The sequence below is a fragment of the Suricata suricatta genome, chromosome 8, assembly GCF_006229205.1.
Source record: "Suricata suricatta isolate VVHF042 chromosome 8, meerkat_22Aug2017_6uvM2_HiC, whole genome shotgun sequence".
Lineage (NCBI taxonomy): Eukaryota > Metazoa > Chordata > Mammalia > Carnivora > Herpestidae > Suricata > Suricata suricatta.
The window spans coordinates 123742041-123769888 of record NC_043707.1 but is presented as its reverse complement, the minus strand read 5'-3'; the positions used below and the strand labels follow the sequence as shown (position 1 = coordinate 123769888).

The following is a 27848-nucleotide window of genomic DNA, read 5'->3' as shown; positions in this document are numbered from 1 at the left end:
ATGGGGCCTGAACAACGCGAGTGTTCCCCCCCTGATTTTTGCGCGTCGCATACAGCCACGGTTCTGCCTAGTGCAAGAGGACGCGAGTCCACGGCAAGAAGAAGAGTGTGCGGAGAACGCGGGAATGGCTGCCAAGCTAAGGGAGCCGGCTTCCAGAGGAGGCAATTTTCTTCCTCCCTGTGGATGCAAACTGGCCCCCCGTGGGCCCGCGGCCTCGTCTTCCCAGGCGGTGTGCTGCGGGCGCGCTGCAGGGACGCAGCCGGCTCTGCCTAGGCACTGTCGCGCCAGTCCCGGCCACGGGGCCCAGCGACTCCCAGGGATTCACGGCAGACGGTCCTGTCCTCTCCCGCCTCCTAGGCCAAACGAGTGGGCCTAGGGAGAAGCTACCGCGGGGAGAGGGCCTGTAAAGATCCAGCCCCCATTCATTCTGGATTATCGCCCCAAATGACGCTCCCTGGAGTCTAGGGAGCAAACGAACGCGTGCCGAACTTCCCCGCCGTCTTGGAGGCTGGGCTGAATATTCGTTGTTCCCAGGCTTGACAGTGGCAGAACGACGAATTCCACGCCTTAGAAGCAAAGAAGGATAGGATCCGAAGGTGGCCGCAGGATCGCGCCCCAGATCTGACCCTGGCCCAGTAAGGGCCATTTCATCCTCTCCAAACGAATTCAAAGCCCTCGTGTCCCCCAGGGGGGGACAACAGGCTCTGGCCCAACCTCGACCACCTGGAGAGCCGGTGCCTGCCCCCGTCACTGCCTCACATCAGCCCCTCGGGCCATTTCGAAGGTGGGAACCTCGAAGGAACCCTGTGGGATCTTTTTACGGAGTCTCCATCTCGGAGTTGCAGATCGCGAGGGTCGAGGCCCTTGCACTCTCGCGAGCGCTGGCAGTAGCTGCAGAACCAAAAGAAAGCGAGGGACCAGGGCCTTGGCACGTCCGACCTCTGGGAGCTTCCCGCCTAAAGGCCCACCACGACGTGGCCAGGTACCGCCCAGGGACGGGGAGGGCGGGCGACGCGTGTGGCCCTGGAGCGGCTGTGGGGGCCAGGACCCGCTGCGTCTGGGGTTTGTAAATTGGATTCGTCTAATGGTTTCGGTTTGCACCCGTGCCCTTCCTTGTCCCTCCGCCTGATTTCTCCCTCATCCTACGGCGCGCGCCGAGTTTACAAACGGGTATCCGGAAAAATGCGGTTCCTGTGGGTATCGGCACCTGTACAGGATCCGGCGTGCTTTCAGCCCCGGGAGGGTGCTCACCGCGGATGGGCACGGAAACCAGGGGACGCTTGTGTCTCCAGCCTGAAGTCGGATTGGGGCGGGTGGAGGGGGGCGTGGGGGGGCCGGGGGCCGGGAGCAGTTTCGGGAGCCACCGCTAGTTGGCGCCTGCACTCTGCCCGCCGCGGAGTTGCCGGGCCAGGCCCTGCCCACAGATGTGCGCCAGCTGCAGTCCCGTGTCCAGAGGCTCGCCTCCTATGTCCTGCCCTTTCTGGACAGACGTGCGGTACAATTCCTCACCAGGACAAACCAATGGCTTTGTATCAGGCGGAAGGCTCCCCTACTTGCCCCTGATGGGCACAGACAGACACCTACTGCCTTGGCATCCCTGGCACCCCAGGGTTCCTGTGCCCCCCGACCCACAGACAGTTCTTTCTGCCAGAAATGCACAGTTGCTTCCTGTCCCATTCTGAGGGGCCCCCGGGTGAGGAGGACAGCGGAAAACAGGCCAGCTCCTTCCTAATTTCTGCCAATGGCTAACCTACATCCTCTCCATCCCCGACTGGCAGACGTAGGATCACCACTCTCTCTCTGTGTTTTTCTTTTTGATGTTTCAAGAGGCAGTCAGACAGCCCCCACTCCCTTACTCGAGAAACGTGGATACCCTCTCCCTTCCCCATCTTGTAGGGGCAGCCATCTCCTCTCCCTCTTCTGATGGACCGCTGTACAAATCTGCTTTTTCTTAAGTGGCTCTCACCTCAAAGGGCGCCCTAAACTGTCCACAGCAGGGCTAAGAAGCCCGGAGGTGTGGGCCTACCTTGGCCCAGAGCTGGGTAATTAGGGACCTAACCTGGGGCCCACAGAACTCAGGATCTGAGGGCCACTCCTCCCGCCAGCATCCTCTGCCCCTGGGAGTGGAATCCACGGGGTCAAAATAACCCTGTGGCAGGGAGAGTGTGATGGGGGTAGTCAGGGGCCTGCTGGTGTTCTCCCCACAGGCCAGAGAGCTGACAAGGCGAGGTCTGAGTCCCTGAGAGTCCAGTGCCTGGGGAGGGGTCAGGATCCCCCCAAGAGTGCCAGACCCTGGACATACGTGATATGGAAGGTCTTCTAAGAAGCTCATTGGTTGTGGAAGGAGCCTGGCTCTTAAGTTCCACTGCCTCTGTTTATCTTTTTCCACCACCCACCTCGATCAAGAGAGAGTTTCTTAAAACCTGTCTGACTCTTGTCTAGTCCTTCTGTAAAGTAGGGATAGTGACTGCGGTCTCCTCACAGAGACGTGTGAAAGGTGCTTAACACAGGCCTGGCACATAGGGGGTGCTGCATCCACGTGAGCGATCGCTGTTGTGATAAATGAGGCCTGATCACCCCACGTAGGGGGGCCTTTGGCAAGTCTCTTCCTCTTTGTGGGCCTCGCACTTCCCTCATGTTCAAAGCTCGCCAGGCCTCAGAGCCTCATCCGTGGCTGCCCTGTCCCCCTCGCTTTGCCTAGAGGCTGCCTGGGGGAGGTAAAGACCGTCTGTGACCTTCCTCCAGGCAGAGGCAGCTTCCCCGAGGGTTTTCCAGTTCTCATCACAGGGCGGTCTGAGCCTGGATTTGACAAGACTCCCCTTCTTTCCCCTGAGGCTCTCAGACCCTCACTCTGGAAACCCCTTGGCCCCCATCCCCCTAGCCTCCTATAAGCAGGTACTCTCTTGACTAGGACCTGGGCCGAGCTGAGCTGACGCTGTTAGCCCCGCCCCCTCCCCCACCGCGCTTGCGCTCCCTCTACCCTGAGTCTGAGGGGAGCCCAGCCCAGTTACTAGCAGAGGACTGCCTTCTAGAAGTTCATCAGTTCTCCCCGTTTGGCCTCCACACCCCCACTCTGGAGGTTACCCCTGGTGAAATCCTCCTCCCTGGTGGCCTCGAACTTAAGGTGGCACATTTCTGTCCCTCACAGAACCTCGGTTTCCTTTTCTGTGAATGGGGGTGGTTCTAATCGCTCCGTTTCATAATCCAGAGGATTGAAACACTCCCCCTAGAAGGGGGAGGGGCGCATTGCGTTTCACCACATCCAAAATGTCATTAATCGTTCCATGTGAAAGAAAAAGGACGAAAATCCTACTAATTAAACCAAGACTTGCCTGCATCCTGATGTCACATGTGTGTGTTTATGCATTTATATTATTACACACACATATGTGAGTTGGTGACAAAGGGTCATGAAAAACAATACTATGGTCAAGGGTTGTTGCTGATGGGGTCGGGAGCCCTTATCCCCAGAGAATTCCTTCTGGGCAGCCTCTCTGGAAGGCTCCTGAATGTGCAGAAGAAGGACTAGTGTGCTTCTCAAATTACAGAGTGGCTTTTTTTTTTTATTTTTTGGAAAGAGCCAGCCTCTGAGGGAAGGGAGGGGGAAGCTAGAGAGAGCACTGTGGTTAGGACACCGCTACTGGCTCTGCCACTGACTGGCTGCGTGACTTTTGCACCTCGAGGAGCCTTGGTTCCCTGGTGGGTAAAATGGGAGGAACAGTGACAATGGCGAAATTGCCGAGGTGTCCAGGCCCTGTGTTCGTGCTTTCAGCACATCATTTCAGGGGCTCCTGGGTGGCTCAGTCCGTTGAGCATCTGACTTCGGCTCGGTCATGATCTCACCGTTCATGAGTTCGAACCCCAGAGCCTGCTTGGATCCTCTCTGTTTCCATCTTTCTTTGACCCTCCCCTGCACGTGCTCTCTCTGCCTCTCTCAAAAATAAATAAACAAAAAAAAAATAAGTACATCATTTCAGTCCATTCCAGTGGTAGGTGTTATGCCCATTTAAATGAAGAGTAATGATGCTCAAGGTTTTCTGGACTAGGGAAAACGAGAGCAGGGTTAAACGCCTGATCAGACTCAAAACTTGGGGCTCTGAGGCACCCCCCAATTATGTACCCCTTCACTGGTTGAATAAAATACTGTAAGGACTGGGGTACAGAGAGCGAAAGCGCACAGTACACGTCAGCTCTCATGATGGTGGGGGAGCTGGAGGCACGAGGCGAGGTTAAACAGCCACAGGCATTGAAGTCAGCAGATCCTTCCCACCCAGGTTGGGAGGCAGCAAACGGCTGCACGGGTCATCTGCTGAGACTTGCTTTCCTCCAGAACCTGCCTGGGAGGGGATAGACTCAGCTGTACAGACCCAATGTACAGACAGGAACACTGAGGCCCAGAAAGTGGGAGAGACTTGACGTGTTTCACCAAGGAAGAAGCGAGACTTGGGACAAAGCTTCGGCAAGACCGAAAAGCAGGGCGGGCTGACTGCTGCCCCTGACCTCTGCCCGCTCTGCCTGGGCCGGCAGGTGAGCCAGGCCAAGACCCGTGTGACGGTCTCCTGGTGCCACTTCACAGCCTGACCTTGACCACCCACTGCTCCAGGGGAGATGTCAGAGTCTGTGTCTCCCTCGGGTCCTCAGCGTCCCCATCGGAACGAGGAGGATGCCCTTCCATCGTCCCTATAGGTGCCAGGCTGGGTCCCCTCGGGCTTCCAGGTAGGTTTCACTGTGACTTTGAGGCCAAACCCATGGGGCCCCTTTCCCTACCTCCTACCTCCTTGGGTGGCACTGGTCCCCTCTTCCGTGAAGCCCTGGGCCTCCACCCCCTCCTCGCAGGCCCCCCTGAGAGGGGCACTCAGCTTGGCAGATTGGAGAAACAAGAGGGAAGGATGGAGAGAGGTGGTCTCAGTGTTGAACCTGGCCAAGGCGAGGACGCCGGCCCCATCGGGGAAGTGGGCTCTGGTTCCGGCTCCCATCGAGGGGTCTGGTCTTCCTACTGCCCTCCCTGCTCCTCGCTTTGGTCATCTATGAAATAAGGAAATAGTTCCAGCAGAGCCCCTTGCCCTAACTAACTAGAGTCCGGTTGTGTGCTGGGGTTTTACCTCAGCTGTTGCCAACTCTCCTGGTGCTTCTGCAGGATGTTTTATTCTCTCCATTTTACAGATGGGGAAATCGAGGCTCAGAGAGTAAAGAGCTTCCCCACCCTGGGCCTCAGCACGTGAGGGTCTTTCTTTCAACATGATTCCTTTGTCCAGGCCCTGTCTCTGCTCTGCTGGCTGGTCAGGGTCCCTTAGCCTGTTCGTCCACATCAGTGGGTGGGTGCACAGCTAGCTGCTGGCAGAGTCGTCAAATCACAGGATTCTTCATTGGGGAGGCGGGGGGGTGGGTGGGAGGGGAGACAGAGCTTGGTGAGAGGGGCCTGCACAGCTCGGAGCCCAAGAGGGTTCTGGGAAGGGTGCACTCTTTCCCTGACCCAAGGTGAGGCTTCGGCTTTGGCAGTCAGGGAGAGAAAGGGCGCCTCTGAGTGGCTGTCCCCTCTCGCATTCCCTATAGTGGAGGCTTTTCAGGTTTAAAACGCCTCCAAACTGTAATCAGATGGCAAGAATAGGAGCCAATCCGAAACCAATGTTTGGAACTGAATAGGAACCATGGGATTAGAACCTTGAGCCCCGTTAACCATTCCTGACAACAGTTAAGGTCTCCCGGCGTGCCAGGCGGAAGCCCACACTTCCTGCTCCCCGGCACCTCACTGCACGCTTGTTGGGGTAGTACAGTACAGTCATCCCCCATGGTACAGGTGAGGGAACCGAAGACACAGACCTGTCCGAGCTCGCACAGCTGGAGCCAGACTCCCAACCAGGCGGCCTGGCCCCACACTCCGTTCTCATGGACCGGAATCAGATGCCTGAAGTTACAGTCATGGAGAGAATTAGAGTCAGGATTTTATAATGTCAGCCCCAACAGGGCTCCGAGCTATCCTATCCAAGTCTCCTGTTTATCAAATGGCAGAACCGAGGCCCCTGGAGGGAGAGGGTCTCACTCAAAGTCACAGCCTAGGCCAAGGGCAGAGTCTGGAGCCCCCTTTCCCCCATGCCCCATGGACTCTGGTCAGGGGGCCTTCTCCATGGCAGGCCCTCCTCACCCCACCGCCCACCCAGTGGCTCCCTGGCCCAGTCGGTCCCATTAGGGATTTTCCACCTCCCCAAAAAGGTCCTAATGACTGTCAGTCCTTGTGAAGTCTTAATTAATCTCAGAGGCCGATGGCTCTGAGGAGACCGGGGGCTTTGGCCTTACGCAGATGAAGATTACGGCTCCATTTCATGTGGTGGAGAAGGAACGCCTCTGACATTCCTGCCAGCAATAAAAGCCACATGGCTTTCCAGCGTCGCCCTTGGAAAAGAAAAAAAGCGCAGCCCTTTGCGGAAAGAAATCAACTATGTGCTGTATGCATGGCATGAGATAAAAACGGGGCATAACGAGGTGGAGAACAGTTGGTCTTTTATGCTGCTCCCGGTGGCCACCGGGAGCGGCGGGGCCCAGCGGCCATGATCCCAGCTGCAGCCCTGGCGAGAGGCGGTGGCCCTGGGCACAGTGGTGGCAGCCATAGCCCCTCCACCTCACTGGGGTTTGAGCTGCCCCAGACATCCCGCAGGCAGGGCTGGCTTCCCGGGCCTGGGACCCGTGCGGTTGGACAGTGGCCTGCTTGCAGAAGGGTCCCACACTTGCTCTAATGCTCTGCCATCACCGTCCCTCAATTCTTAATACGTTTTGAACCGAGGGCCTGCATTTTCATTTTGCATGGAGCCCCCCCCCCATTATGTAACTTCTCCTGCCCACAAGTCACCCCGTCAGCCAACTGCAACATCTCCCCTATCATGGGCCCGGGGCCTGGGAAGTAGTGTTTTTTTAACACCTACTTTGCTGACATTATCGGAGATGACCTTCAAACCATCTTGTGAATCAGGCAAGGAAGCCTAGATCTGGAATCTGGTCCCTCTCATGCCAAAGCAAGAGTCTTCACCGCCCTGTGTTCCACAATATGTCATCCTCACCATGCTCTGTGGGGGATGGGACACACGTGGTCAAGCTTTGCTATTTCCAAACAACAGAAGAGATAACAGAGGCCCGAGAAGTGAAGGTGCTCACCTTAGTCACGCACAGTGACTAATGGGGCAGCCAGCACCACGCTGTGCGAGAGCCACAGGGGGCCTGGATCCACTGGGCTGGGGGTGGGGAGGCGTGTCCTAGTTTTATAGTTATGTGTTCCCGGCCTGGGATGTAGCAGGAGGCCTGGACCCCCACTGCCCCTCACCAGTTCTTTCTCCTGAACATCTAGAAGTTCTCCTTAGTAACTTTCTCCACTCTTTCATGCCCCAGTTTTCCTCTGTCACCCTCATTGGTTGGGGAAGGAGTTGCACCTTGTAGCTTGATAAACTCAAAGGAGTCCAGTCTTCAATGAATCCTAGAAAACTGGGGCTGCAGGGAGCCTAGAGGCGGCCATGACCTGTAACCTGGGCTAAGCCCGACTCATGGACCTGGCTGCTGGCTCCAGGGGAGCGCTCCCCTTATTTCTTGGTGGGTGACCCTGGACATGTCCCTTCCCTCTCTGGGCATCAGAAAGATAAGGGCATTGGACCACACCTGATCCTCAGGAAGACTGTCTATCTTCAGTGTTCTAGAATTCTATGTTAGCCTGTGACAGTTCTGGGGATACTGTGTCCAGCATAGGTCAGAGACTTGCTCAGGGTCACATAGGACTCGCTGGCAGCTGGACCTGATCTGAAGCCCCCACCTCCTGGCCCAACTCTCGCCTGCACAAGCCTTTGGAGGGCCCAGCCTTTGTCTCACCCCCTTTTTCTGCTCCCCAGTTCACCTCAGCCTGTCAGGCGCCCTACATGCCCAGGTCTGGAAGCCACAGCGAAGGGTACCTGGAAGTCTAGTTTTATTATTCTTCAAACAATATTTATATTTTATATACTCTTCTGTTACTATATTTTATAATAAGATATTTTAAAAGAAAAGCAAAGGATAAAAAAGAGAAAAAGTCCCCCCTGCCCCGTCCAGAACTCTAAAATTAAAATGGATAGAAATGCTTAAATTTGTATACAGTTGCAAAATTGCCCACCATGCATCAGAGCTGGAGAGTATTTATTCTTGACCAGATCACTTTTTCAGGCAGATGGTCCTTTCTACCAGCTCAATCTTGGCCGAATGATCTGGGGGCCCTTGAAGACACTTCATTATGGCAGCACCCCCATATGGGGCATTTCTGGGTCCCCAGCCCCTGCTGAGCGTGCTCCCCACTGAGCTCCTTAACTCTTACCAGGAGTCCTCCAGATACGTGTCGCTGGGCCTACTTTACGGGCAAGGAACTCAATTTCATTGAGCGAATCTCCTGGACCCAGTCAGGAAGGGGCAGAGCTGGGATTTGAACCAAGATCTAATGATGCTGAAATTGTGCTCTGCTCACCCCAAGGGGTTCACCCCAGGGCCCGTTCCCTCAGTTACTAAAGCTAATGCTATCTATACTTTACATCTATTATTTCATTTAATTCTCATGGCCACCTTCTGTGTGAGGCCCCCATCATCATCCCCATTATATGGCTAGGAAAACAGGCATGGGAAATTTGGGAACTTGCTCTAGTTCATAAGGTGGGTAAAGGGTAGAGCTGAACTTTGCACTCAGGCAGCCTTCCTGCCAGTGTGGCTGCAGGGAGACCACAGACGCCATGAAAGCAAGACAGAGCTGTGGCCCAGGGTCCACAGATGACCCCAAGAGGCCAAAGGCCCACAGGGCTGGATGGCTGGGGCTGGGTGGGGGGAGGGTGTATGTGGCCAGGGAGATCTGCCCTTGGGGAGGTGCTGAGGATATGGGCAGAGCCAAATAGAGGCCTGAGCAGGCTCATAAAACCCCTGCCTGGCATGTCTAGGCCACAGGCTCAGACACTGAGCACTCTTTGTCATTTGCTGTTGGCATGAGTTTGTCACTGGCAAGACTGTGACATTCATCAGCTGTGTGTCTCCGGCTGCACCTGAGGGGGCTTCTGGAAGGGGATCAGAGATGGTGCTCAGACCTAGGGTGGGGGCTGGGCCCTGTTACTGCCCCGTGTTTGAGGCTCGGTTAAATCAGGGACAGGCTTGATGATGTGAAGTTCCTTTAGGTCACAGAGACCCGGCCCCATCCCTAGGAACACAGGGGACAATGTTGCCCGTCCTATCCTCGGGGAGCCCTGCCCTCGATGGGGGGTGGCTGAGATGAAAAGAAGCAGAGAAATAAGAAACAGATGGGGAGGAGGCACTAGATTCGTTTGGTCAGCAAACTCGTTGAGCATCTATAGTGTGTGTGCCCATGGTTATTTTAGGTGCGGGGGACGCCACTATGGACGAGGCACACATGAGGCTCCATGAAGCTTTCATTCCAGCTGGGAAGGCAGAAGATAAACTCAGAGGTGAATAAACAGATGTGCCGATATTGATAGCATCTTGGGAATGCTGGAGAAGACAGACGAGGACGAAGGAACAGAGAGTGACTGGGTGGGTGGGTGGGGCAAGGAGGTGGTCACCGATATTTAGACAGGGTGGTTAGTGCGGTGTCTCAGAGGAGAGGACATGTGAGCCGAGACCTGGAGGCCGAGAGAAGGCTCCAGATGGAGGAAGGGAGAACTGGCTTCTCCCACCTGCTGTCTCACCCTCCTCTGTCTGCCAGGCACGACCACGGTTTCTGAACTATATTCTGCCTTCTGTCTCTTTTGCTTTTTCCCCAGTGGCCCCGAGAACCAGATAGGGCGAATTTAAGTAGCTCCGTGTTCAGCCGAGGAAACTGAGGCTTGAGATGGGAGGGGCTTGTAGGGCTTCATGCCAGACCTGGCCCCCACTCCTGGCCTCGTGCTCCATCTGCCCCCTTGTCCAGCTGGTTCTTCCAACGTCCAGGTCCAGGCAGACCGCAGCCAGAGGGGAGTCAGGCCGTGGGCACTGTGTCTCAGGGGTCACGGGGCTGGAAACGTGGGCTGCTGGACAGGGCCCGGGGTGGGGGGGCGGCCACTTGGGCCTGGGCGGGGGTCCGGAGCGGAAGGCGCCCAGCCCTGATTGGAACAAGGTGTCTGCGCTGGGAGCCCGGCCTGGCTTCATTGATCTTGCCCGGTGTTCTAGCCACCAGGCGGGGCCAGCGCCGGGCAGGCTGCCGGTTTTCCCAGGTGTGGAGACACCCTGGGGGAATGGCTTTTCATGTGGTTGTGGGGTAGGCATGCCACCCAGCACGTGGGGGAGGCCAGGGCATTGGGGGCACACTGGCAGTTGGGGGGGGGTTGGTCCGGAGACTTGAAATCCCGCAGCCAGCAAATGTCAGGCTCCTGGAGACAGGGTCGCAGACCTGAGGCTCTGAGGCTGACTGTGTTCAAGTCCTTGTCACTGGAACTCATGTTTATTGAGCGCTCCCTGTGTGCTCGGGACAGTCCCCATCACCCCACCCTAGGACGTGAGCCCTGCAATCTTCCCCACTCACAGCGTGGAGACTGAGGCTCCGAAGGGTTAAGTAACCTCTCTGTGTCACACAGTTATGAGGTTTCTGTCCTAGAATCAGAGAGTCTTAGGGTGCAGGAAGCACAGCTGGTCCACACCCGGAGGACCTTGAAGATCCACAAGTCCAACACCCTTGAGTTGGAGAACTGGGTCTGGAGAGGGAACTTGGCTTCCTGAGGTCACGGGATGGCCAGTGACCATCTCTTCTAGGTTATCTCGGGGGCTTGGCTGGTCCCTGAATGTGGGGTCCCTGGGGCACCTGACCCCCTTGACCCTCAGTCAAGTCCTAGTCTCTCCCATGTTACCAAGCTTTCTGGTAGGTGACTGGCAGTCTCCTGCTAGCACACGGGAAGCTCTCTGAACACCTAACCTGATCCCTCATGTTGCAAGGAAGCCTTCTTCCTTCTAATCTTGCAATACCTCTGGGAGGCGTTTGGCCTTGGATGGGAGTACTTTTGGAGTGACCAACAGCTCAGCAGAACAGGATGGCATTACAGACAGAGTTTGGGGAGTTGAGGGCCAGGAGTGAGGAGGGGCATCACCCATTAGCTCCATGAGGTTCTGCGTGACCAGCCCCTCCTTCCGTCTCTCTGTCTTCATCTCCTTCCACTCTCTCCCTCCGTGTATCCAGCCACACTAGCTTCCTTGCCGATCCTTAAATACCAATCATACCCCCACCGTAGAGGCTTTGCACATATGTTTCCCTTTCCCGGAAGAGCCCTGCACACTCTGTCCGCATGGGTCCACTCACCACCTCATTCATGTCCCTGCCTGCTCTGTGAACAGCCTTCTCTGAGCTCCTTATTTCAACAATGGCAGAATAATGACCTCCCCCCACCCAAAGCTGGCCACATCCCAAACCCTATAATCTATGAATATGCTACTTTATGTGGCAAAAGGGACTTTGGAGATGTGATGAAGGTTAAGGGCTTCAAGATGGGGAGACAGTTCTGGATTCTCTGGGTGGGCCCGATATATCAATAGATCTATATTGAGGAAGTAGAAGAAGGAGGCAGGAGAGCCCAGTCAGAGGATGATGTGTTATGGACAATCCACAGGGGCCACCATCCAAGGAAAGTGGGTGGTCTTGAGATGCTGAACAAGGCGAGGAAATGAATAGCTTCCAGAAAGAGACAAGGCCCTGCTGGTACCTTGATCCCAGCCCAGTGAGACTCACATAGGACTTCCAACCCCCAAAACTGTACGATAATATATGTGTGTTGTTTTAAGCCACTAAATTTGTGGTAATTGTTATAGCTGCCTTAGGAGACCCATACATCCTTGTCCCTTGACTTACACTTCATCTTCTGATAAATTATACCTTTCCTTATGAATTATCTCTTTCCCTTCATAGAATGTCAACTCCAGGAGGGTGAGGTTTTTGTTTTTTACTTGGTGATGCATTCCCAGTTAGAGTCGCCAAATTTAGCAAATAAAAATATGGAACGTCCGGTTACATTGAATTTCAGATCAATGACACACACTTCTTTTAGTAGAAAGTTATCCCCAATATTGCAATGACTCATTTGTCTGCAAATTCCAGTAATCTGGGTGTCCTGTATTTGGTCTGGCAACTCTATCCCCAGTGCCTAAAAGAATATTTGGATACATAAGAGCATCTCCATAAACACCTATCAAATGAATGAAGTACGTAACTGAATGAGTGAACGTTCATTTCTAGCTTAAAAGTCCTTTTGGTTTCCAGAACGCCTCCTGGATGTAGTGCGAGCAATAGCAAATAATCAGAGTGCACTGTGTTGTACCCCTGCCCACACTGGGGGTGGGGTAGTTGTTTCCTCCGTTGCTTCCTGTAGTAACCCCCTGAGGTCATTGGCTCATGTTCCAGGGGAGGAAACTGAGATCCAGAAGGTTTAGCAACTTGCTCAGAGTCACACGACCACGGAGCGGCACAGTCAGGCATGTCAAAGCCCTTGAAGAACCTGGCTTGCAGAACCTTCTAGTTTTATCTCCTGACACACCTCCCCACATACAGTAGGTCCTCTCTAATAGCCCACGATGCCTTTCCAAGTGGTACCGTCCCCCAATCTGGGACTCCAGTACCTTTGCTTAGGCACCAAAGCCCTGTGGTGATTTCCCTGAGTTATGACACCATCTCTGATGCCCCCAGGATGACTCCGCCCCTCCCTCTTCATTACTCTATGGCTCCTTGTCTGAAAGCAAGGTCCCCCAGAGCATGACCTCCCTGAGGTCAGAGACAGGCCACTTTTAGCTCTTTGGCTATGGAGCTTAGAGCCTGGCTCTAGGGAGGTGTCTAGAAGCACTGAGAATGAACGAACGAACAGTGAGTGAATGAATGAATATCTTTTTCACGCTGGGCCTGTTTTAGAGTCTATGAAAGGACAACAGCAATCTCTAGTCCCCCACCTCATCTCTGAAAACACATTTCTTTTTGATTATAAGAATAATACACATTCATTAAAGAAAAATTGGAAAATAATAAAATTATGAAGAAGAAAATTAAAACCACCCATAATCCTGCCACCCAGGACAATTGTTAGCGTTTTGGTTTTTAGCCTTCTGGTACTCCTGTATGTATAGATTGAATTTCTTCTCTCCTCCCCTCCTCCTTCTTTTCTTCAACATCAGGAACGTATAGTACAGACTGTTTTCAACCTGCTTTTGAAATGTACCAACACATTGTGTGAGTTTCTGGCTCCCTTCATTAAATCCTATCCCCGATGACAAGGGATGAGGCTGTGCTCTTGGGGGCACGGGGTAGGGGTGCGAAGATACCCCCCACTTCCCTGGACAGACCACCATAGTGCTCCCTCGGGGTGGCCCTGCATTTGTTATGAAGACTCTGCCAGGAACACCCTGGTGTGCACGTCGTAGTCCCTCCCAGATCCCTCCCTTAAGACCAGTTCTGAGCCAGCCAGTTGCACTGGGCTGAAATACCCATTTATCCAGCCATTTGTCCACATTATTGTTGAAGGCTTATGGTTTCCATTCCGGATACTCAGTTCCAACCAGAACAGCCTCACAGCTGAGGACAATCTGAGGGCGCTTGTGACCTCGGGCCTGTGCGGACATCCTACATGTTAACAGTTTGCTACCTGAGCTCACCCTGTACCAGCCCTCATGGCCAGTGTGTCCGGTGTGTCCTCATGATCGCTCTTGAGGGCAGGGATGCTCCCGTCTTACAGATCCCAGGCTGAGGGTCTAAGCACTGAGTGGCTTGGCTGGGGTCACAGAGCTGGGAAACAGGCCACCTCAGGTCAGCCTGACCCCATGTGAAGCTGACTATCCCCCCTCCAGGGGCCATGACCCTGTAGACCACCGATTCTGCTCTAGGGAACTGTGGGCTTTGTATTGTGGGGGTGCAGATACCCCGTCCCACTATACCAGCTGCCTGCTTCAAGCGGGGGGCACAGCCCAGCATCACCGGGAAGCATGGACAGGGCTTTGGCCCCAAAGCTGGTAGCCACATCCTGCCCTTTGTCCTCACTTCACTGTGCCTCACCCTCTCCCTCTGTAAAATGGGTCAGCAGAGACTCAGATGACAGCCCCCTGGGCTTTAGACTACTGCAGCAGACTGGTAGTGATACTCAGTGCTGAGTCAAAGGGAGAAAAACTCTGTCAGATGGGCCACTTTGCCACAGACAGCCCAGCCTGGTCTTGGGTGGGGACAAGGGGGGGCAGTGTTGGAGTGGGCAGGTCCGAGTACCAGGCTGGGCTAGGGGGACCTGACAGCCCCAGATGGAGCCTGCTCCCCACCCCCCAACCCCCCCTGCCCCAGCAGATGGGAGGCTATTTTTTAACTGACCCCACAGGAAGAAGAGGCCCGAAATGAGTTCAGGGGGTTAACCCAGCTCCCTAGGGCCCCTTCCTATTTGCATCTTCTTTCCCCGCCACCCAGGGAGCTGGGTGGACTTTACCAGGAGCTCCCTGAAGCCTTCCAGAGCTCCCCGAAGATCAAACTGCTGGAGCTGGAGGGTCCCCACGTGGCCCTGGTGAGATGGCAGGGGGAGGCCGAAACCCAAAGCCTGTCTTCCTCACCGCCATCTCTGCTATGTGCCTCCACAGGGCCAGGCCACCTCCTCCACTGCCACCTTTCTGGAGACCCTGGGCAGCTCCTCCCTCTCCTGGCCTCAGTTTCCCAACCCCACCCCCGTCAGATAATGGGTGCCCTGTAGGCATCACTGAGGCCTCTCCCAGCTTAGAAGATCTGTTCCGTCAGTTCTGGGTTCCCTGTGAGGCCTCATCCCTCAAGCTCCAGCCCAGTGGACAGGAGCCAGTAGCAGGTGCCTGGGGACCCCCCAGGAAGAGGAGGGGCTTCCTGGTCAGAGAAGCAGGACCAGCCTGGGTAGGGGGGTAAAGCAGCTTCCCCCTGCGGCCTCCCCCAGGCCACATCACCAGGTGTCCCTTGGTCCCCACAGACAGGCGTTCCTGAAAAGTCCTGTTGTCTGTTGCAGTGGGTGTGGCCTCTGGTGTGTGTTTGCCATGCGCGTGATGGGGGTGGGGCGAGTTTGGGGGTCCCTGGCACGCAGGTGTGGGGGCCTAAGGCGGAGGTGGGGCTTTGCTGAGCTGTGGCACATCCTACCCAGAACCCCTCACCGGGCTGGTCTGGCTTGAAGGCCGAGTGCATGAGGGAGAAGGGCACATGTAGGGCGCGAGAGGAGGGGCCCGCCCACGGGGCCCAAAGCTCTCAGGGCCTACCCAGGCTGGGACCCCAGTGAGTGCTTGACAGAAGCCGATCTGACTCGCCTCCTTTTGTTTACTGTCTATTTAAATACTGTCTATTTAAAACAATAAATGCCGTCAATACACAATAAATGCTCACACAGCACACCCCTGGCCCTGGGACACAATTACAGTTTTGGTCCGTGAACCATGGGAGGGTTAGGAGCAGTGACCCCCGTGCAGTCAAAACTCTGCATATAAATTTTGACTCCCCCAAAACTTAGCAACTGTTGACTGGGAGCCTTAACAATAACACAGACTGTCGATTAATGTATTTTTTGTGTGTCACATGTATCCTGTATAATCAAGTAAGGTAGGGAAAAGGAAACACTATTACGAAAATCATAAGGAAGAGAAAATACTTTTGTAGGACTGTATTTATGGGGGAAAACCCATGTATAAGTGGATTGTTGATGTTCAAACCTGTGTCGCTCAAGCATCAGCTATACTATGAGCACACTGGAAAAAAAATTGGAAAATATAGAACACTCAAAAAATGTTGAAGCCTGAAATCTTAGAGCCGGAGTGATGCTCTGAGTGTCTTTGAGGAGGTAGAGGTCTGCCGGTTTCTTAATAAAATCATGTTAATTCTCACAGCTGAGTGTTTCACATGGGCTGCTGGTGGAGCTGAGCACTTTAAATATTGTCTAGTAAATTCTCTGTGCTGTCATTCTACCCATTGTGCGGATGAAGAAACTGAGTGGAAGGGAGGGTAACTAGCCTTAGGGGAATGAGGGCAGGGCTAAGATTCCAGGCCTGGCTAATTTAAAAAAAAAATTTTTTTAGTGTTTATTTATTTTTGAGAGAGAGAGATAGACCAGAGCATGAGCCAGGGAGGGACAGAGAAAGAGAGAGACACATATTCCCAAGCAGGCTCCAGGCTCTGAGCTGTCAGCACAGAGCTCGATGCAGGGCTCGAACTCACGAACTGCGAGATCATGACCTGCCTGGCTAATGTAAAAGTGTAAATCCTCTCAGGGTCCAAGGCTAGGCTATCTGAGCAGACTGTTTTCCTACTCATCCCTCCAGTTGTATTTACTGAGCACATTCTATGAACTAGAACTAACTCAGCGGTGAATGGGACCCCTGAATGGTCACAGACTGAGCCCCAATCTTGAAGGCAGCTTGATGGCAAGTTCAGGTCGTCACTGACTGAGCCGTAGTCCTGCCTCCCCGAGTCAGCTCTGTCTGTGAGCTTTTCATCAGCCAGCCTGCATTTACAAGCCCGGGTCAAGTGTCTGTCTGATCAACCCATTGCCCATGTGGACAGGAAGGCCCTCAGGAGCCCACCCACCACTTCCGGCCCACTGTTCTGGGCCACGCCTCCCTGGGGCAGCATGCTGGGTGTTGGCCTGGGGCCTGGCCTGGTGAGGGAGAGCATAGAAGCCCAGATCCCCTCTTGCACTTGACTGAGGGGTGAGCATCTGCCCAGGGTGTGGGGCCAGTGTATACATCCCCACAGCCCGGGGCATCATTGCGGAACTCAGGTCAGCCACTAGAAGGGTTTGCGTGTCCCCATGCCCTTGAACTGGGTCTCGTTTTCGTGACAAAGCCCAGGACACCCCAGGAGACAAATAGTTCCTCCTCTCATGTGGTAAAAAGCAACATGGAAGGTGTGGTCTGGGCTCCCTTACCATCTGCACTATATCTCTGGGGACCCCGCAGGTGCCCCCAATCCTCAGGCAGGGCCAGCTACCGAATTTGTGGCATTCAGTGCAAAATGAAGATATAGAGTCCATGTTTAAAAAGCAGGGAAAAAAAGCTCTTAGCTTTCTTAAGTGGTCTCGCTTGACTTGTTGCGGTGTTGGTATTTGCTATTTAGCGCTGCATTCCCTTGGACATGGGAGCACTGAGGGGCCCTCATGTGCAGACCCCTGTCATAGACATCTGGGCCTCCACTCCAAGCCTTGGTGTAGGGGCCATGTGCACCTGACCTCCCCATGCCCATGCTCATGCCCGGCCCTGCCTGTGGGAGGGTGAGCAGGACTGAGCCCAGGCCCCAAGTCTCCACATCCTCCTGTCTCTTCCGACTTCCCTTACAAAGCATGAATCCAAAGATAGAATTATTAAGAATTTCAAGATGGCCACTGCAGAGCATTAACCCAAGTGTGGGGTCTCTTTCTGAGCTTAGAGCCTTGTGTGCCACCCCATAGACGACAGCCTGAGAAGCTGGCCCTGCCTGAGGGAGGGACCCGGCTCACATGTGAGCATCAGCCACCCAACTCGCACCCCAGCAACAGAGCCCCTGACATGCAGGGGTGCGTGTAGGGTGTGTAGAAGAGCGAATGTGTTCAGGAACTGCCTCTCATGCCCTGGGCCGTGCCTGCGGGAGGGACGGGCAGACCCTGGTTTGAACCCCAGCTCTACCACTTATCAATTATGTGAACTTAGGCTCGTGACTTCACTTCTCTAGGCCTCAGTTTCCTACTCTGCAAAACACAGATGAAAATATTGACCTGGCAGAGTTGCGACCATCAGCAGTGATGTAGATAAAGTGTGGAGCCCAGCACTGCACCGTCAATTTCAGAGATGACTCAGGGCAGAGGAACGTACCACCAGGAAAGCATGATGGTCCCTAAACAGGGGCAGAGGCATGTCTGAGTGCCCCGCACCCCACATGGGGCACCTGAGAGGGGAATTCCAGGAGACTTCCGCAAGGTGCCCAGGCCAGGAGGCTTGGGCATGATGCTGGGTCAAACAGAATCTGTACTCGGTGGCAAAGACCACTTAGGAGAGCTTTGGGGTCCAGGGAGAGGAACCCAGAGGGAAGGGCCCTCCCCCCAGTGTCCACAGTGCTGTTAGGAGAAGGATAGCATGGGCCCCGGCCAAAGGAGAAAGAAGCCCTTTGCCTGTACCATATGTGGACCTGGGCCAGCCATGGGATTTGGGCTGGCTTTCTGGAGTGTTTGCAAGCTCCTCTTTGCCCTCTCTGGGCCTCAGTTTCCCCATCTATGCACTGGTAAGAGAGAGGGCCACCAAACATCAAGTGCCTACCGCAGGGACCATGCACTGTGCTTTCCAAAACTCCCCTGTGTGGTCCTCAAAAGTCAACTGGCCCATCTCTCAGATGAGAAAACTGGGGCCCAGGGAAGGCAACGACCCACCCAGGAAGAGAGTGGCAGAATTAGTTCTCATCGGCCCAGCCTGGTGGCCGTGCTGGCAGCTCTTCCCAGGAAGGGGACCAGTGGAAGAGAAGGAATGTTCCTCAATCTGAGAAAACCTCAATTAACTCATAGTTACCGGGCCATGGTAAGATGCACAGGCTCTCCAGATGCAGGCTGCTTGGGGTGGAACCCCAGCTGGGTGGCCTTGGGCAGGTGGTTTAACCTCTCTGGTCTTCAGTTTCCTCATCTATAAAACTGACTTCATAATAGCAAGTGTCTCGTAGGGTTGTGAGGATTCAAAGAGCAAAGACACATAAAGCTCTTCGTGCCTGGCATTAGTGACAGCTAGACGTATTTGCTGCTAATATTGTAACTATTTAAGAGCTGAATTGTTATGATTATATTTCTTAGACAATTATGCATTTATTAATTCCAATTTTGTACTTTTCCTTTTTGTATCAAGGACCCAGCTAATTTCTCTTTCAAGTCTGAAAGAATTGCCTCTATCCTTGAAAAAATAATTCCCTGCCCTACCCGCCCCCCTCCAAAGCACCTATAGCCTGGGTAGATTTAAAGACTCTTACTACAGCAGCTTTTCCCAAAGTGGGCTCCTCAGAACACCAGCCCAGGGAGGAGCTAGGTTCATTAGCATATTAAAGGCTCTGAAAAGTCCTTCAGCAAAGTACTCTGTTGAACCCTGATACAGCCTTCCCCAGTCTGGTTTGGTCACAGAGCCCCTTTATTTCTGCTCAACACCTGAAAACATCTGCGAAACCCATGGTGGGAGATGCCCCCCTCATTTCCTGGTTTCTAGGAAATGGCAGACAGAGCGGAGCGAGAACAGTGAGTAATGCCCCTCAGAGATGCATGGTTCCCCCCCCCCCCCAGAAATTGTCTGCACTAAAGCTCTTTCCTCACTTCACAGGTCCCCTGTGCACTCACCTTCATGGCCTGATTGAGTCCCTACAGCAGCCTGGGGAGGTCAGTAGCGTCAATATCCCCATTTTACAGATGAGGAAATTGAGGTTCAGGGAGGTTAAGTGGCCACACAGCCAGTAAGTGGCAGATCCGGGAGACGGACCCACAGGTTCTGATTCCAAACCCCACATTCTTTTTATGAACATTGATAGGAAAAACAAAAATAGATCTCATTCTGCCAGGATCAATGCTCCCCAGTGATATGCTTTTAAAAATCTGAAGTGTTTTCCCCCTATACATTGAATGGATTACAAACTTAAAATCTTAAGTGGTTTTTTTTCCCTTCTGATTACAAGAGCAATCCGTTCTTGTTGCGTGTAGGACTTTCCAAACATTTTGAGTTGGGAAAAGAGAAAGTCCATATATTCCCATGCAGTGAGGGGCAGCCGCATTGCGCAGCACAGACATCACAGAAAGTTCTGTTGGATGGAGCCACTCCAGACTCTTCCTAGAATTCTGACGTATATGCATAATGATTACTAACATTCTTGATGAGGTTCCTGGATGTGTTATTTGTCTCTGTAGAGCCTCACCCATAAAGGGAAGAGATATGCCAGAGGTGATGACCAAAACCGAGAGAAAACAGTATGGAAGAAAATAGAACTAATGATAGTGGTTTTCTCTGAGTGTTGAGATTATGGTTTCTTTTTAAGTTTCCTAGATCCTTTAGGAGATCTACAATAGAAAATGTGGGTGAGGATACTGACGGATTCGTGTTTTCCCTGATGTTCTTGGTGCTTCTAAAATCTTTAAGGTATGATCATACCCTAGGCTTAATTTATTATTATTATTTTTTTAAATTATGAACTCATGGGGGCACCTGAGTGGCTTAGTCGGTTAAGTGTCTGATTTCAACTCGGATCATGATCTTGCAGCTCATGGGTTTGAGCCCCATGTCCGGCTCTGTGCTGACAGCTTGGAGCCTGGAGCCTGCTTCAGATTCTGTGTCTCCCTCTCTCTCTGCATCCCCCACCCTTGCTTGTGCTCTGTCTCTGTCTCTCTGTCTTTCTCTGTCTCTCTCAAAAATAAACCTTAAAAGAAGAATAATAAAATAAATAATGGACTCATGAAGAATGGAAACCTGCATAAGTCAAGGGAATAAAACACAAAAGGAGGAAAGGCAGACAGAGGTTTATTCTCAGGCTCCGGGGCCCCTCCAGCCTGGGGCTGTTCTAGGCAGGGCTGGCTTCACCCGCATGCCGTGCTCGCAGCTGCTCAGGGTGCCTCGCTTGGAGGAACCCCACACTTGGTGTAATGTCCTGCGGTTGCTATCCTGAAATGCCCAGTGATTTTTGCACAAGGGGCCCTGTATTTTCCTTTCACACTATGCCCTGCAAATTGGGTCACTGCCTTGGGTGCTGGGATTCTCCCTGGGATGGGCCGCATTCTGACTGCTCTGCACCATTGCCCTTGTCCTCATCAGACCACGGACGTGCCCATCCATGGAGCACCCTATGTGCCTGAGCATAAGTATGCTTCGGTGCTCAGATGTATGTCTAGGGAGTGATAAAAATAGGGCTTGCAAGTGGGTGCGAGAGGGCCCCTGTGGTCGCTCTTCACACACGTACATGCGCTCAAGGTGCACGTCTATACTGGCCTATTTCAGAGGCGGCCTGCTGCATCATGGGATGCCCTGTCCCACATCACTGCCCAACTTGGGTCCTGCCTGGGCTCCCTGCCTTGAAGGCCGTGCCCGACCTCTAAGCCCACTTCCCCTCTAGCCTCTTCTCCCTCAACCTCAGCTCAAGACCCACGAGCTCTCCCATCTCTGAGAAACCCTTTCTATGTACATTTCTTCCGTCCCTTAGCCAGTACTGTTAATTCAGCCTGGACCACTGATGTTCCTTCCTTTCCAGACCTACCCATCTCAGACTCTACCCTTTCTGTGAAGCCTTCTGGAAGTATTAGAGAAGGTGCATTGGTTGCATAGAGGAGGATATGAATCACTTTGCCTGGAGGTATCAGGGAGGGCTCCGTGGAGGTGGTGAGGCCAGGCCTTAAAGAAGAAGAGATGTCTGCCAGGTAGAAGGAGGAGCTTTGTTGGGCTGGCTTTGATGCCAGACAGAGTATGACATGCATTTGGCTTCACCAGCTACGAGCTGCATGACCTGGGGTGAGTCCCGTCCCTTTGCTGAGCCTCAGTTTCCCCATCTGTAAAATGGGGATAATAACAGGGACTTTGGGTGGCTCAGTTGGTTAAGCATCTGACTTCGGCTCAGGTCATGATCTCACCATTCCCGAGTTTGAGCCCCACATCGGGCTCTGTGCTGATAGCTCAGAGCCTGGAGCCTGTTTCAGATTCTGTGTCTCTGTCTCTGTCTCTGCCCCTGCCCATCCCTGGCTCGTGTTCTACCTCTCTTGTGAAAATGAATAAACAAAAAAAAGGTTTTTTTGATGGGGATAATAACAATAACCCCCTACTACATGCATTATGGTAGAGATGAAGTGAAACGTGATAGTCTAAGGAACCATGCACAGTGCCTGACACACAGTAGGTCATCAGCAAATGTGGTTCCTGTATCCTTTCCTCATTGCCTCTCTCCTCCTAAATACTACTTTCAGCAGGTCACAGTATCACCGAGTCTGTTTATTCATTTCTGCAATGGAGGCGGAGGTAGCTAGCTGTGATGAGGCTCTAATGGGGTCATGGGAGCGTTTACGGAAGCCCTGGCAGCTGAGTTTCTACATAGGTGGGAAGGGCATGGGCCGAGGGGTGCTGGCCTATCTCACGGGGGCATTTTCCACTCGTCGCTAGAACATCGGCTCCAGGAAGGTATGTATCGCTGCCTTTTGTTTGCTCTTGTATCCCCATTTCCCAAAACGGCGTGTGGCGTGCATGCAGTAGATGTTTCATAAACATCCATTGGAAGATGAGCAGCACCAACTGGTCCCCATCACTTCCCAAGTCCTGGGCATTCCAGGAAAACTGTCTCTGGAGAAAGGCTGCAACGCAGGCCACAAGCATTTCCTGAGCACCTGCTGTATGCACGGCTCTGCCCAGCCCAGGGCAGACCCTTCCTCCACAGCCTGACAGGGCTGGGTCCTGAGGGAAGATGATAGGCATGGTGATTTGGCAAGAGGAAGAGAGAGGACGGGTGGCCAGCAGGGCCCGGCTGGGCAGGAGCAGGCTGGCGCCGTGCTGCAGCCTGCGCCAGCCCCGCACTCTAGCCTTGGCTGGCAGGAGGCCCAGGTCAGTGTTTAAAGGTTTGGAAAACACTCAGTCGCTCAGAGAGTTAGTGACCAAGGCCCCCCGCCATAAGTGCGCTGTGTAGCATTAACTATGACACTCCTTCCAGTCTTTTTTTCAAAGTTGTCTTATTCACAGAGGTGGCTTCCCTTCCCTATTTGGGAAGGTATATGGCGGGAAACCAGGCTCTCCTTTGGGCCCCCCGCCACCCCTCACAAAGGGCTCCTCACTCCAGCCATCCTGGCTCAGACACATCTTCCTGAGATAGAAGAGGGACCAGAGTTGTGTGAGGGGCTTCAGAGGGTCTAACCTCCTGCTCCAGCGCCCCCACGGGCAGGACTCATGTTCAGTGACAACGGCAGAGAAGCCTCAGAGTGGGGGCAGGCGCTTCCCAGGGCTGTGGGGTGTAGATGCTCAGCCATGGAGCCCCCAGGCGAGGGCAGGGGGAAAACGGACCTTTCCTCTCCTCCCCACCCTCTTTCATCTTGCCCTGTTTCCTTTCCATTGGAGCGCCCCGGTTTCCCCTTCCCTTAATACCTTCTGCTGGCTCTGCACCCAGCCCCCTTTCCCTCTGAACAGAGATGAGCAGACCAGGTGGGCTCACCAATGCCCGAGTGTCATGACGACGGGGTCCCAGATAGGCACCCCAGAGGGGCTGAGTGCTCACCCCTTTGGGGGATTTCAGTCACCATGTCACGCAGTGAAGGGCGTTTTAAGCAGGGGGGAGTGACTTTGGTCACCCCTGCAAATAGTAAGTTATGGGCACCCACCCCTTCCGCCCACATGTAAGTCTGAACCTTTTGCCAAAAACACTTTTCCCAGACGTGAAAGAAAACCCCAAAGAGGAACCTAAGCCATCAGGCTGCGGTACTGATCGGCTGGGAGGGCCCAGGCTCCCACCAGCAAGCGTTTCAAAGAATGAGCCAGACGGCAAAGGGGGAAGTGGGCGGAGGGCGCTGGAAACCTCCCAGGCTGGTCAGTCTTGGTTCATTCAATTGCTGGTCCATCCATTCTCCCTTCCCTCTACCCATATAGCAAGAAATGCTGGGTGGTCCTTCTTGACAAGTGCGGGGAGGGGGGGAGTGGGGCGAAAGACCTGGAGGAAATAGAGGAAGGCCCCCGGGAAGGTACCCCAGGGGGTGGCCAGAGGAGATCGGGGCAGCTCAGAATCAGACAGGAACTGCCCCAGGAGGAGGGGGAACATTCAATAGCAATAATTTCCAGCATTTGTGGAGGGCTTGACTCTGTACCGGACTCTGCGTTAAGCACATACTATATATCCTCATGGAAGCCATCCAACAAGTTTTGAATTTGTTACTTTGTTCTCCCCATTTTAAAGATGAGGAAACTGAGCTCAGAGAGGTGGAATGCCAGGCTGAGGGCTAGAGGCGCTGCAGCCTGGTCCTGTAACCACATTTTATGTGGCCTGGTCCCCATAGAACGCCTTCTGGTCTACAACCCTGCCAGAGGGCCATGGACAAGGGGCCTCATGGTCCCTCTACAGTCTCTTCCAGGCATACCCCTCCCCAGCACTGAGAGAACCACAAGCGGGAACATCTGCGGTGACAAGTGATGGAACTGGAGGTCCAGCCCAGCAGGAGGCAGATGGTGAGTGAGCCCTTGCTGCGTGCCGGCCACGCACGGGACTTTGGGGCAGGTCTCGTTCGCTCCTAGACAGCACCCTTCGAGGGCAGTGCTTCCGGCCCCATCTCTCAGAGGAGGAAACTGAGACTCAAAGAGGTGAATTAACATGGTAAGCAACCAAACGGCTTAAGTCCAGTCAGCTTGACTCCTGAACTGTGTGCTGGGCGGAAGGTTTGTCACGGGGTAGGCAAGAAGACTTGGTTTCTTGTTGCTGAATTGGACCTTACCCAGCCCAGACCCCTCTTTGGACCTCGGTTTCCCCATCTATATAATGAGGAAGTAGCACTCTCTGCCAGCTCCAATATTACCCTGCACGGTCTCACTGTTTTGGGTTCTTGGGACTTCTTGAGGTAGGGCGGGGTCTTACTGCCCCCCAGTCCCACAATTCCCAGAGCCTCCCCCTTGCTGGGGGTAGGTTGGGGGCTGCCTTTGGGAGGTGCTATTTCAAGGCCAATGACAGAGGGCCTGGGTTCCATGGTGGGGTGGGGGAGGCTGGGTGGGCTAACGCTCTTCCTTTCTCCCCCCTCCTTCCTCCCCTTACTTCCACCAAGTAGGCAGGATCCTGGACGCCGGGCAGGCCCTGGGATTGGAAGCCAGAGGAGGCCAGGGCTTCTTGGTGGTAGCAGGTTGTCCCAGGGAAGACTCCTGGTAGAGGGGGTATTTGAGCTCAGATTTGAAGATTGGGTGAGACTCCCCAGCTCCCGGGGGGGGGGACCCACTCAGATGGTGGATTTGAGAAAAGGTCTGCAGATGAGGCATCTCAGAGGCAGGAGTAAGGACTGGTGTGTCTGCTGCCTTCCCCCCGCCCGGCCAGACGCCAAGCCCAGGCCTCAGTTTCCCCACCTCTCTAGCATTCTGGACTGGCTGAGAGGCAAGGCTGGGATCAGTGGATGTCGCTCTCCCCTGCCTCTCAGAACCTTCTGGAAGATCAGGTTTTCAGGCCCTGTTGCTCAGGGACATCCTTCTCCCAGCTCCCCTCCCCTCTGCAAACTCCCCTACTCGCTCAGGTAACCAAGCAAGCCTCAGCTTTGATGCGGCCACCTCAAGGCCGAGGCGTCAATGAGCCCTCTATGTGACCAGTGGGGCCGCTGGGGGCCGCCAGCTGCTGTAGTGGGCGTGGGTAAGGCCCGGACACACAGTCCCACTGTGTGGGGCCGGCTCATGCCCGCCCAGACCCTGTGGCTGGTGGGGGGCTCCCAGGAATGTCTCTCTGGGGGGCACTTTGGACAGACAGGGTGGTCTGGGGAGACGGGTGTGTGCTGGGCAGCCCCAGAGCCACTGTCAAAGGGGCCCAGCAGACGTGGCGCCAGCTAAGCACCATAGCGGGCGCAGGATGGCTGGCGGTCGGTCTGGCCAGTCCGTTGACCGACCAGGGCTGGGGAGGGAGGGGGAGGCTGCCATGGGCACGCCGCTCGAGGTGACCAACCATCTTGCGGCGCCTGGGATTTGGGATGTCCGTGCAAAACCCAGGAGAGTCCCCTGCTGTTGGCCACTGCCCAGAGCTTAGGAAAGGACAGCGACTGACCTCTCTGGTCTGGGCAGCTTCCTCCCTGTCCAGTGACCTCTGAGTCAGACCATCCAGGCTAGATCTGCCCAGCGCCATTTTGTCCCCCCTCTGCCTCCACGCAGGCCTGCCTTGTGCCTGGGAGGCCATTGTTCATTTCTCGCAGGGGTCTTCAGGAAAAGAGCTGCCAGCCAACTACCCACCCAACCGCTGCTGCGAGAATCTTGGCCTGACCAGAGGCCCGATAGACCTGCTGCCCACCCACTGCTTCCACTTCCGCCAGCTCCTGCCATCCTAGGGCAGGGGCGCCCAGAGTCCTCTCAGTCCTGTCGCTGCACCTTGGCCCCAGACTGTCCTCTTTCTGGGGGACGTCTCTTCCCCCCTTGTCACCTCTTCACCCCACAAGACCCAGCAAGACCCACCTGAATGTCACTTCTTCAAGGGAATTGTTCTCTCTTCCCCCAGGTGGGTTAGTACCCCTCTTTAAACTTCTAGACTTCTGTTCTTTCCCCCTTATAATGTGGATCACACCCCAGTGCAATTTCAGTTTACTCATCTGTTTCCACACCTGACCTTGAGCTCTTCAGGGGCAGAGAGCCTGACCCAGTCAGCCTTGAGATTCTAGCACCAGGCCAGGCTCACGCAAATGATAAGAATGAAGACGCTTACGGAGCACATTGTCTGTGCCAGGCGCCCTGTTCATTTAATACCCTACAGAGCCCCGTGACGTTGGTGTAATCATCATCCCCATTTTACTGACGGGGACACAGGTACAGAGAGGTGAAGTGACGTGTCCCATGCTGTGGGGTTAGCGATAAGCAGAGTCAGAGCCCATAGCCCGAGCTTGAGTGTCTACACTCTAGTCCCTGACAAGCTTTTGTAGAATTACTGGATAAATGAGATTCTTGGCCTCCCTGGGTCCCCTACATCCTGCACATGGCAGTTCAGGCCCATTTCCTCCAGGTCCCTCCCCACAAGGCTCACCTCCCTCATGTCCGGGGGAGAGCGCTTTTGCCTGTATGGGTGCAATTTAGGGGCATGCTGCCAGGGGGGTGATGCATAGAAGATCCTCATGGGCAGTTCAGCACAAGGGTCTTGGCCTTTATTGGAGCTGGGGATGGGCCCTTGGGCACCCTCAAAGCCATCGCCTCTGTTTGTCAGTTGGGGAAACCGAGGCCCAAAGAAAGGAAGAATTACCCATAGACGTGCGGTATGTCTGAGTCAGATCGTTAGGTCTCAGGGTCTCCGTCTGCCAAAGAGAGGAATAAATACCTTCGTCCGGGGTGAGTCCCGGCAGAAGAGGAGGGAGAAAGATGGAGAACCTCGGAGGGCCCAGGGCACCCAGGGAGGCCGCTCACGCCTTCCATCTTGGTGCCTGGGATCCTGCCATCAGCCTACCAGCCTTTTGGGTTGAGCATTGCCTTCCTCTTTCCTCTTCCCCCTCTACTTCAGGTTGGGGCTAAAATGGCTGTCCACCCTCTTCCCAAACCTCTTGAGTTTTGGGATTGGGAATCCACGTGTGTAAAGGCTCTCCAGGGACAGACGTCCTGAGAGCCACTGAGGGACTGGGGCCTTGGGCCTGGAGTTCCTGCTTTTGCACGGAATTCAGAGCATCTGTGGACTGGGGTGGTGACACATGACATCCTTACTTTCCCGGATCCCTAACTAAAATGCAGCATCTTTTTCCCACAGTGATTTCGTCACCAGTGGAAATCCTAGATGTGCTTCTGTCTCTGTAGGGCCGTCCCCGATTTTCTGGAAACTCTGTTTCTGCTCATCAGCCCTGTGCTGCAGCCGCTACTGGAGCCCTGAGGCCTCTTCACTCGGTGTGTCCCGACTGAGGCACGTGGTCGCCATCCCACTGCTTTGCTTTTCTATCATTTGATACCTGTTATTTCCACAGATCTAGTTTCATGCACAGTCCTGCGATTCTGTGAAGGAGTCTATAGGCTTCCTGGGACTCCAGAAAGATCTGTGACTCAGGACAGGTTAAGGACTCCACATGGGTCAGTATGGAGCCCAGTATTTTGTGGCCCAGAGGCTGGATCTCTTTGGGGACAGAACTGGCAGACTGGGGGAGACGGATCCCCCCAAAGTAAGCATGCCATAAGCAGAAGTGGGGAATGGGGCCAGCAGGAGAGAAGGGGTCAGTCAGATAGTGCGGACACACGTCCCAGGCCCCAGACCCTGAGCCCTCCCCGTGGACCCTGTC

At 54.3% G+C, this 27848-nt stretch overlaps 1 protein-coding gene across 1 annotated transcript; it reads left to right on the top strand.

Annotated features, from left to right (window-relative positions):
- LOC115297743 lies at positions 1 to 27841 on the top strand. Its single transcript, XM_029945870.1, has 5 exons — positions 1 to 16; positions 607 to 982; positions 23993 to 24096; positions 25762 to 26101; positions 27329 to 27841. Exons 1-4 carry the CDS (start codon positions 1 to 3, stop codon positions 25932 to 25934), a joined length of 669 nt encoding a protein of 222 aa, XP_029801730.1. The 3' UTR covers positions 25935 to 26101; positions 27329 to 27841.
- Positions 27842 to 27848: the final 7 nt, after the last annotated feature.